The following is a 12,030-nucleotide window of genomic DNA, read 5'->3' on the forward strand; positions in this document are numbered from 1 at the left end:
CATTTGTTATTTTATGAGCATTGATGTAAGAATTTCTTTTAGGTGGATGGTTATTTAAAGAAGAGAAATAAAGTTAAGATTTTCCTTTTCTGTGTTTACGGTGCCATTGTGAGTTTATATTTGTTGTTTGTATTATAACTTTCGTGAGACATACTAAATTAATTATTATGTTTTCCAGCTTACTCACGTAATTATTTGAAATCTCTCTCTACTCGGAACTCGACTAGTTGCAAGCCGGGCTAGAGGCTCGTATTCTAAATATATGTTTGAAATCGTCAACTCGCTTTGAATAAGCGTGGTGATTAATGCTCAGGGCTTCTCCGTGCAAGAAAAGGCATTTGGTCAGCAGTGGTCTACTTCTAGGCTGTTGGTGTTTACGTGATAACTGTACCCATAAATATACTCGTGCCCTTCCTCCTAATAAAAAGGAACGAATTGAAAAGCCTCTCCAGTCCCTGTTTTCAAAAAGAGTTCAAACTAGAAAATAAAAATTTTGTGTTACGAATGAAACTTTTCACAAACAACAAAACAACATCATTTTATCCGAGAGCTCGCAACAGAAAAATGCAGTCTCTAAATCCGAGTCCATAAGTCAAGAGATTGACCTATATAAACCCGCCATCTTTCCTCTCGTCAAAGGCAACAATAAAAATAAAACAATCCCCGTTTTTATTCAAGATGTTTTATTACTGAAATCAGAATAATTTACATTGTAAAAAATACACATACTCCAAGTTTTACGCTAAGGTTAACACTTTTAGCTTTTTGGCTCTATTTTACAGTTTAACTATAGCTTTAAATTTAAATAACTAGATGTTTTGACGTTCTCTTTGCTTATTGTAAGAGATCGATTCACACATCAATTAATTTATGATTGGTGGTTGGTTGGTTTATTCGAGCCGGCCAATCAGAGCGCCGAATGCACTCTCGTTTCATTACTTTAAACTACAAAATAATTTTGAGCAAAATAAAAACAGTTTTAGTTGAGTAGAGTTCTTAAGATAAACAATTTATTTAATCACAATGTGTGAATCGATCTTCGAGAAATATCGATTGAAAATTAAGTCTAACTTAGTTCTTTGGCATTCAAAGCAAATCGCTAAAGAGTTTTCTATAATGAGATTTTTTAAACACTAAATTGGTGTAACAGAAATGCTATTACAATCGCATTTTAATGAAAACGAAGCAGAGTGGAGTCTTTCGTACAATATAAAAGAATGATGAGAAATGCTAACTCGTCTTTTAACAATCCTCTGCTTCTATGAATGGCACTATACAACATCTACTAAGCACTGTAATCCCAAATGTTCATAATAATTAAAATCTCAAATGAAATTCATAGTTTCACAGAAGGCTTTGTAAATGTCTATTATATACTTATCTAAGTACAGACTTACTATAATACTTATCAGTAGATAAAAATAAATAAACTCCTCTCCCTCGAACGCGGTCTGAGAAGTCTCTTCATTTTTATTTCTCATTAAAAGATTTTTACACTTATTTGTATGAAAAATAAAAAGCTGCATCTTTGGATATTTTTAACACTAAAATAATTGCTACACATTTTATTGAATTACTGTCACAAAGTTAAATACTTAAGTAAACGATATGTATGTTTTTTTTTTCTATTATTAACTTCCCAAAGTATTGTCAGGGATATAATGTTAAGAGTAGAAATATTGAAAATGGATTATGGATATATTGTTAATAAATTAAAATTGTACATATTACATTTATTATTTATTTATATGTTTATTCTCATTAGTGTAAGACACGACATCGTTTTGTACTAGAGCGAAAATCTGTAATAATTAATTTTACAGAATAGTATTTTAGAAAATAAATCTGTTATAATAATTATGTTTCTGGATAGATAGCATCGATTTAAATAATTTTGGAAGAGGTTTTAGTTTGCATTCTTTTTTTAATTTGCAAAAGCATTCTTTTTTTAAATGATGTTACTAGTTATGTTAGGGCCACATTAACGGAACATGCTATTACTTATAATGGGCATTGACGTAAAACGTTAGTGTGGCCCCACAATGACGAAGTGAATAACGGCATGTGTTTTGTTTTATCCTAAATCTTAGTCACTCTTAACAATAATTGACCAACAAACGAAACGAAAAGAAGCTCAATTAGGTACAGCGACAAAGAATCGAATACTATCTATTATTTTCCAACATTGACAGTCATCTCTTACTATTTTTATTTTATACAACATTTTTTATTATATTTTTACACGCCACACCAATTTACATCCAAAATAAATTGAAATGCGAAACGAATGAATGGAATCGAAACAAAATTATATTTGGACGGACAGACACAGATGCTAAAATAATAAACAGTCATTATAAATAGATTAAAGGAAGGTTTTAATTAATGTATTAGAATGTGGCTAAAGAAGAATTGGGTCTTGTTAATGATATCATAAATACATGGTTTGGAGCCAAGTTTGATCTAACATTTGATTGATGGACCTATCCCATCTTTGGATAGAACATAGATCAAACACTGGCACAAAACAATTTACATCATCAACAAAACCAACTCTAAATAGGTACAATAAATAAAAAAGAAAAGAAAATTCGAAAAACGAATTCGAATTTAGAATTACGTGAGATTAGTCCGCCAGTCTTCGTGTGGTTGTGGTGTGGAGCAGTTGGTGGCGCACCATCTTGTTAGGGCGGTGGGCGGGCATGGCGCACCTCCTGGCCTTTGTCGTCTGATTATTCGGCGTGTACGCATAGCTGAGCCTACACAACCACCGTCACTGCGACATGGGCTCCATTCGCTCCATTCTGATACCCGACAGTCTAACAGTCCTGTGGAAAATAAATTAAACATTCTGGAAAATGTACACAGGAAAATTATCACTTGTTGCTATTTTTAACTCACTAAGAAATGGCTTTACAATAATACCCATCAATCCTAATACTAAAAGCAAAAGTACAAAACTCAAAGATAATTCCAAATTGTCTTTATTAACGAAAAAAATGTTGAGCGTAAAATATGAAAACGTAAATTAACGGGACAGTTCTAAGTAAGCTGAGTGAAAATAAATAAGAACGGAGACGTAATAATGTTCATATCCATTAACACAGTGAGAATATTTTATGAAGAGACAAGTAATTCGTGCCTCTTTACGGATTATAAATGGGCGTAAGTAGGAGAAGCCGACCTCTGCCGTCGCTCACAAGTTAAATGATCTGTGCACCAAAATATTCTGGGTATTTGGAAAAAAATATACGATATTAAGTCAACGAGACCCAGGATTAGGAAAGTCAATGACCTGAGATTAAGTAAGGTCGACTCAAGATGCGTATGTTTAATCCCGACCTTCCTAATTTTCTTCTCTTTTATATTTGTCTCAGAAGCTTTTACGTTGTCGTGGATGTTGTTTAGGTTAATCTTACATTGGATAAGACAAATTACTTTGACAAATGCCTTAAAAAAAAAATGGAATTCCACAGGAACCTCCTGTGGACATTCTAAGAAAAAACAATACTACGATCTGCAGTTTTTACAACATACTCGACATGTCTACAATCCTCTTTCATGTCACTTAATCCAAATTTGATTGACACATATAGCAACTACTTAAAACAATTCCTATAAGACTGCGTAATTATTAAAAAAGTCTCACTAGCTCTTTTCCGCTTCCTCCGCTCAGCCGGGTCGGTGCTATCGGCGCGGAGCTTGCGTCGCCGTCTGGCCCTGTATCTACGGGCCAGGCTCCGAAGGGCTGACCTCTCGCTGGCGGCAGGAGCCGAAGTCGGGAGCTCGTTAGCCGAACGAGGCTCTTCGGTCGTACTCGATGTCGTGTTCGTTCTACAAGAAAAGTGCAATTAGAGTCCATCTTGAGTCTTTCCAGCTTACAGTTCCCTTTAAAAATCATTGTGAATTCAACAAGATGAACCGAAGTGAAAAGTAAATCGATTGATTGCATTAAGGTAACAATGTGTTGAAATAAATATTCAAATAGTGTACAACGGAATCCATTGTGGATGTAAATATAATAAATTGAACTGCACGACGCGACCGTTGTTGACTCCAAATTGCTCTGAAGTAAAAAAACGATTTCTGAATTTGATATTGTAGAAAAATATGCTTTATTGCATTCGTTTTAAAGTGTAGCTACATAACTTTATGTTTGAAATTTTATTCGGAAATAGTGTTTTGTATTATTGAGGAGTCATTTTGTATTTTACATCCACGAAAAGGAATCTTTGTGAAACTCGAAGACCTGATTATTATACGAAGGGTTTTTTATACAATTTTTAAGGTATTATGTTTTATTGTGACCTGTCTCTTAATTAATCTTTGCCAACTTACATAGAATAATACGAATAAGCTCCATCAGGTGTAGTCATGGATCCTTCAGAATATATCCTGGGTGCCTGCTCAGCTCTCTCCACTTCCTCTGCGATGGATAATGCTCTGTTCCCATCCAATACATCTATGTTATTATGGTTCATCTTGTCAAGTTGTAGTACATCGTATCTTCTATCGTCTGTGTTGCGGTGGAATACCTCTGAGAGTTCATATTCGCGTAGCTGTTTGAGAAAAAGATTATAAGTGAAGTTATTACCCATAATGAAGTCTCATTTTCGGACAAGAAGCAGTTGTGTAACGTTATTTATTATTTTAAATCTGGTTTCTCAAAAAGTTGCTGCCCGGTATTTGTAAAATATAGCATCCCTCAGCAGATTCTTACGATACCCACGACAAGAATTGGAATGGTTACCCCAAAGACATGATAATTGTTTATTGGATAGTTTTAGTTAACTATTACATACTCATTAGTTTAATAAGTTAGTTTTTATTCCTATTTTGGTAGTTTTAGGTTGTATATAAATTGTAGTTTATTAATATAATTAAACTCTCATTAGGTATAAAAATACTATAATTACCTTTATAAACTGGAACGTGGCAATAGGCGGTAATCTTCGTAGATGTGGGTAGAAGAAGGAACCAGCTGGGTGTGATGGATATTTGGACGTGATGCGGTATGCGACTCCTTGTGGTGCGGTGGGCCAATTGGGGGCGGTGAACGTAAACCCGTTGTCAGTTCCTGCGTCTAAGGGATCCACCTAATAAAGAATGTTCAATTATTTCTACGGAAAAAAATGTTATTATAACTGTTTTGTAGTCTATTAATTACCCATCTGATTTAGTAGTAGGTAAATCACATTTGATTACAATTGTTACTTTAGCAGATCTTGATGTAGTGCAATACATCACGCTTGTCTGCCATATGGGTAACCGCTAATTGCTAGGAATCATACATACTTCTTTTGTGAGAGTGTAGATGTAGTGCAATAATTTTACAAAGTATTTTTTTATCAGGCTAAGTTAATTTGACACTCCACATTGTTATATATTATTATACTTACCTCAATAGTGATGCTGTCCAGCCAGTTCCCATCGACACAGAGGTCGAAGCTGTCGATTCCAATGAACCAATCAGGAGACGGTATCATGCGAGCCATAACTGACACCTGCGACAAAATATTGATGTTTAAATTACAATGATCACAAAATAAAATAATAAAGAGTGAATTGTACAACATAAGGACATATCCCGTGTTTAAAGGAAATTATTTTTTTTTTGGTCTACTGCATATATTCATATTATAATCATAACACTATTGATGTCAATGGTTTGACTCATGTTTGGATAGGAATATAAATTAACTAAAAAAAGCTCGACTAGTTTCGAGTCGCAGAGGGTCTCTTCCTCATGTGTAGCGTGAGTAGACGCGGCTACGTCGCGCAGTAATTTATAAATATGTAGTTAATTTAGTAGATCTTAGGACAATTATTATAAAAAAATAAGAACATAAATTACAAAATATATTGTAGTTTAATCGTTCACTGAAAAGTTAGGTAAGTCTGTCTGGTATCGATATCATAATTTAGATATCAATCAATCGATCTCTTTTTCTGATGCTCGACCAATTCCTAACTAACCAAAAAACATAACCCCATAACAAAACAAAACACAATAATTCACAAAAATTCAAACAACACGCTAAATTGAGAGTACAACAAAATGAAATTAACCATTTAGCGAAGTTGTTGGTAAAAGGGCAACAGAGCAATTAGTTGTAAGCTCAGTGAGACGTAGTCTGTCAACAGGGTAACAGGCTACAGACCTCACAGACTAACAGGCTACTGTTACTTACGTCTCGTTTGTTAAGAAATTCTTACTTAACTAGAGAATTTAGCAAAACGAGAAAAGCTCTTAATGGCAAGGAAACTGTATTGTACGTTGGAGGAATTGCAAGTCATTGAGTTGTGAAATGTGATTTAGTTTAATTTTTATTGTTATTGTTTGTGAGTTGGAGTTTCTATGTTGTTCCTGTTTTTGGACTGTTTTCTAAGTTTGCTTTTTGGGTTATTGGAAGCATAAATATAAATAGCTAATATTTATACTTATGATGGAAATATTTGCGATTTATTGAAATAATAATAAATGAAGCGAGTACTGAATGTTGTTCGACTTGGCTCCGATTCATTGATCTCTGGTTGATTTATAAACTTATTAGGCAACGATGGGACTGGCATACGCTGTGCATCTCTCAAATTAAAAAGAAAAATATATATTTTTTTCTAGTTAGTGTAGGTTTTTTTAGATCCGAGCTAAAACTTTATGTTCCAAATACAATCACGTGGTTTAAACAAATATATTTAGTATTTTCAAGTATTCGGTGTTTTTAAAGGTTTTAGTATAAAACAAAACTTATACAAATGAGACTTCTACAGCTGAGTAAATACTTCAGCAGAGAGTATTTTCGTTTGCAATAATAACATCAGACCATTATTGAAATATTCTACTGACAGTCTAAAAATAAACACCCACATCTATTCATGGACATGTTTTGCAAAGAAAATTTCTTCATAAAACTTATAAGTACATAATTTGCTAAAGCAGATTTCACTAATGGGTTCTTTAAATAGAAGTATTTTTTCTTCGTTTGTGTTATATGTAAGTAGCATTTATCCGACAGTTTCACTTGTTAGAATTAAAATACGTTAGTCTGAAGTAAGTAAGTAGATACTCGTATTTACTAACCGTTAATAAAATATCAAGACAAATAGAAATGTTGTGTTGTGTGTTACTCCCTAAAAAGCATAATTTCCTATGGAGAACTGTTTTTAAAGCCCGTCCAATAATTCCAATGCCTAAAACTGTTGTTTTAGGCATTGGAATTATTGGACGGGCAAGCGGGCGGACGGAAAGTATAAAGTTTTGTTAAACTTTATACTTTATAATACTATAGTCCCTATATGTAGGTACCTGAGGAAAAATATCAAATGATACTATTTTTGTCAGACGTCAATTATCAGTAGAAAATCCTCGTCAATTTTCAATAGAAAATCCTCATCGAAAACACTAACGAGGTTGTACGGGCGAAAGTTGGAGCGAAATCAGGTCAAACTGATTTGGATCTTCGATATGAAATTTTTAAATATGATATTTTAAAATAGATATTCGATAATGAGGCATTAAAGGTATTATAGGTGATTAGGAGAATATTTCGTCAATATAAAATCCACAAAGAGTTTTTAATAGTTCGATTTTCATAAAGGAGGTTTTATATTTGGTTCTATTGACTATAGATGACATGCTAATTGTACCTCTGAATAACATAACAGCAGGCTCATCCTCTCCTACATTAATTAATTAATGAAACCCTTATAATAATTAACGAATAGTATAAAAAAAACTTTTTTATGGTATAAGCCGGTAAACAATCAGACGGATCACCTGAAGGTAAGCAATCGCCGCCGTCCATGGACTCCCGAAACACCAGAGGCGTTACAAGTGCGTGACCGGCCTTTTGGGGATAGGGATTTAAGGTATGTTGGGGGAATCGGGGATTGGGACGATTCACTCACACAACGCAAGCGTTGTTTCACGTCGGCCCATTCGTGCCGAAGTATGGCTCTCCAACACTTGTTAACCAACCTCGAAATAGAGGGTACCTACGTTTTAGATCAATTTCATAACAACTTCAATGGACCAAAATTACTGACATGAACTACTTCACTAACTACTTATATAAGATACTGACAATTATGAACTTTATCTGGTTATAACTGTTCGTCAACTTAACTTTCCTAATAATAATGTGGTTTGATAAAGGAACACTAGTTCAATTTAAACAAAGTTTAAATCCAAAATATGTTATTTAATATATGTTATTATTATAGGTTATTATAGGCTTTTGAAACGTTATTACTAAATTAATCCAAATTCCCTCATTAACGAAATTCGCATCCGATGTGAGCGAATACCTACGAAATAATTAAATTAATTATTCACGAAACAATATCATAATAAACTTAAATACTTACACGACCGGACACAAAACCCTTCATTAATTAACACACAACAATTACCTCAAATAAATTCATTCGATAAATCGATTCCCACTCATACCGATTAACGAGTAAAGAATCGAAATTAGGCTTAACTGGCTGAACAACAAACATGATTCTCGATTCGATAAAACTCCCCTTTATTGCTGGAATCGATTCGGTTCTTTTATTTGTCCGTATCGTTATTGGTGTTTGCTCTGGAAGCATTAATTAGTGATGAAATACGATATTTTGGGGCATTGTTTGCTGGAGAGGCTACGAGTGCAATTTCACTAGTACAAATAGCTTCGCGCCGTAAAATTATTGTAGGGTGTTCCTTGTTGGGCGACATACTTTACGTCATGGGGTCATTTGTTTGTTTTGTGAATGTGTCCTCTGTTTTGCCCTTTTTTCGTGTTTTTCTTGATATCCCTTTTGTACAACATTTGGTTAGTTTTTTTGTAATGAAGTGCTATTATTTATTTAATGTTGTATTGTTATAATTATTGCTCGTCTTTAAGACTGTCAAGTAAATAATTAATCTCAACGTACACTAAGATTTCATTGACCGGAATGCACGTTTATACCAATAATTACTTACTCTTATAGGTACAAAACACGACATTAAAATAAATAGCATTCAAAAATTCCGATGCCTGGACGCACGAAACGAGAATGTACTCGTAACTGCGGCCTTATCACAAAATTGCGCTGTCCATTGACGATTTTAATTGCAAAATTATTGGAGCTTCATCTTTATTGCATTCGATTACGACTGCACTCGTTCCATGGAATAATGATACTAATAAAATCAGACAATTTGCTGTGATTCGTTTATATATCTGTGCGTCAAATTGTTTCGATAAACCCGGTATTTAATTGGTTTGCGGTATAAATATGAAATTTAAAACGTTGTAAGGCTTAATGATGCTGTTATTGCTGTATATGTTCGGGATATTTTCATTTTAATAGCAATATTGTTGGGATCGGTTCCACCGAGTGTGGTATAAGATTTTAACGACAGTTACCTGGATAGCATTCCATTATTTGAATATTGGTATTCGATTTTGGAAATAGAAATGAATGCATATCAACCTACTTCAGTTGTCATTCTCTATTAGACTTTATAACTAAACATGAAAGTTGAAAATCCATTATAAATATCTATCAAAATGGTGTATGTTGATATGCTGGCTTATGTATGAGTATATTTAAATACATGAGCGTTCGGAATGACATTCAGATTTGAGGGAAAACTAAAAGGAACATGATGTATGGGTTTAGTTTGGACGAATTTACCCTTAGGGAAATATAGAATTGGAATAGTAAATTTTATATAGGCGTTTTCCTGTTATAAGTAAAGTGCTGTGAAAATATTTCCGCGGGTATGTTATACTACGTACTGAGATTGGTACCCACTTAATGTTTATTTTGTGTTACTGGATTTTAATGGAAATTAAGATATTATTCGCTAGAGGTATAAGGAAATTGGAATCTGGTTAAACAAGTGCATATTTATTTATATGAACATTGATTCCGCAAAACTTATAAGGTAAGTTTTTCTATTTATGTTTTACGCGGAGCATTCTGCAGTCGAAAAAGTTAAAGTACGATTACAGTTAGTAACCAAACAAATAACTAAAGTTAACTAGTGTGGGAGACCCATGCTTCGGCACGAATTTGCCTCTATGTAGTCAAGTACAAATCATAGAACATTTAATTTGACTGCACGGTTAGTGCGGTGGCTGAGCAACTGGCTGCCGCGCAACGGGTAGCGGGTTCGATTCCCGCACGGAGCAACTCTTTGTGTGATCCACAAATTGTTGTTTCGGGTCTGGGTGTCATGTGTATGTGAACTTGTATGTTTGTAAACGCACCCACGACACAGGAAAGAATCATAGTGTGGGGCAAAGTTTAAAAAAAAAAATATTCTTCTCTACTAACTATAAATAAAATAAATAAAAATAAATCACCTAAAGCAGCTTACTAAGAAAATGTAACAAAACTTACCCTAGAATGATTGCCATCAACAAAGAACTCGGCCTCAGTTCTCCCAGCCCCCTGTCCAACAGCGGGTGCCCCGAAAACGTCGAGCGTTCCCGGGGCCGAGCCCAGCGCGTCAGACCGGCCCATCTCGGCGAATTGTCGAACGGAGCTCGACACTCGCGTCCCCAGCCGGAACAACGTGTATGATCTGTCATGTGATACACCTGGGGACAATGGAGATAGAAAATTCAGTTATGAGGTTTTTGGACAAGTTGTCAGCATGTCGTATCTTTCTTGAAATCGTGTTTAGTACTCAGTGTAAATTGCGAGCTAAGAGAGAAATGTTTTTTAAAGGTTTTCAGTTGACAACATTGATTCTTAATACCCAATAGCTCGGAGTTTGATAATGTATCTCTTGTTACATGAGACTCATAACAACATTAACTGGTATAAAGTTGACGTTGCATTGTGTATTTAAAATAACAACATTACCAATGTATATCTACCTAATATACGCACTTCTCTAAAAATCCCTTTAGGTTTAAAAGGTGTCCATGACATTCGGTTATCGAAGTAAATATGACGTTCAATATGACGTGACCTTTACAACAATGTTAATAGTAACTAATTCTAAGTAACATTACACCTACGTTCAGATATCGTGGAAATTCACCTACTATGCTATGCGCTATTTCATGGAAAAGCAGCATAAATGAATAAGTATGACTCCCACGCAAGTACAAATGTTTATGTAAACAAAGTTCCACAAAGTTCATTTTATTCATAAACATGGTTGAATGACAGGGTCAAACAATAAGAAAATATTAATAGTTTATTGTACGTGGAATTTCTATTCCAGTTCCAATAATGATGTATTTTATTTACCCTGAATATTATAATACTAAAGTTTTGTTGTTTGTTGTGTTTGTTCATTCATGCCAAAATAGATGAATGAAATGGCAAAGTTAGTTATAGGACTGGATTACGACATATGTACATTTTTTTTAAATATATTATATTTTTAATACAAATATTATTGTGGCGACACATGGCACATGACAAATGATAGATGACAGCTCACTCACAATCGATTATCATAGATATACAATCGACGAACAAATCAAGAGATGACGTCTCAAATCTTACATCACACGTGTGATATTTACATCCGATAAGTAAACAAAAAATAACTTCGGTTAATGTGTCAATTACCACATGCTTAATGCTTATAGAACAACGAGAATAACTTGCAAGGAACCAACTGCGAGAATTGACTTATCGTCATTAGGTAAAAATATACTAACTCTACAACAAAGAGAAATCAAACAAGAAAACCTTTATCAAAAGCATAAAGTAGAATAATAAATAATGTATAACATTTAAGTACGTACCTACACAGCTACCAAACATCCGCGATTGCCTTATTTTTTAACGAAACGGTTTACTTAATGAAGTTTTATGAAATTTTAGATAAACTGTGAAAAGGTTACAAGGGGTAACAAATTACTTTGCAAACAATTTCTTGGAAAAAATATTATACGGAGGGCCTAATGCGAGTTTTTTTACGATACCGCGATTGAAACGTTACCGCATTTAGCTTTCTGATTGGTTGATTGATTGGAGCTACCAATTAGAACGCCGCACGTCTAAAAGTTGTCGATTGTGTTAACGTAA

The 12,030-nt window shown here is 34.0% G+C and overlaps 1 protein-coding gene across 2 annotated transcripts in view; it reads right to left on the reverse strand.

The window, feature by feature from the left end:
- Positions 1–666: 666 nt before the first annotated feature.
- The window catches only part of LOC118276122 (spondin-2), a 54,839-nt gene continuing 43,475 nt past the window's right edge, over positions 667–12,030 (reverse strand). For both annotated transcript variants that reach the window (XM_035594304.2, XM_035594305.2), the window contains exons 3-8: positions 10,381–10,580; positions 5,400–5,504; positions 4,917–5,096; positions 4,339–4,559; positions 3,650–3,834; positions 667–2,828 (exon numbers count right to left, since the gene is read on the reverse strand). In XM_035594304.2, coding sequence (XP_035450197.2) covers positions 2,617–2,828; positions 3,650–3,834; positions 4,339–4,559; positions 4,917–5,096; positions 5,400–5,504; positions 10,381–10,580 — 1,103 coding nt within the window. In that variant the 3' untranslated portion in view covers positions 667–2,616. The remainder of the gene's footprint in view (positions 2,829–3,649; positions 3,835–4,338; positions 4,560–4,916; positions 5,097–5,399; positions 5,505–10,380; positions 10,581–12,030) is intronic.

The sequence above is a fragment of the Spodoptera frugiperda genome, chromosome 31 (assembly GCF_023101765.2).
Source record: "Spodoptera frugiperda isolate SF20-4 chromosome 31, AGI-APGP_CSIRO_Sfru_2.0, whole genome shotgun sequence".
In the NCBI taxonomy this organism is placed as follows: Eukaryota; Metazoa; Arthropoda; class Insecta; order Lepidoptera; family Noctuidae; genus Spodoptera; species Spodoptera frugiperda.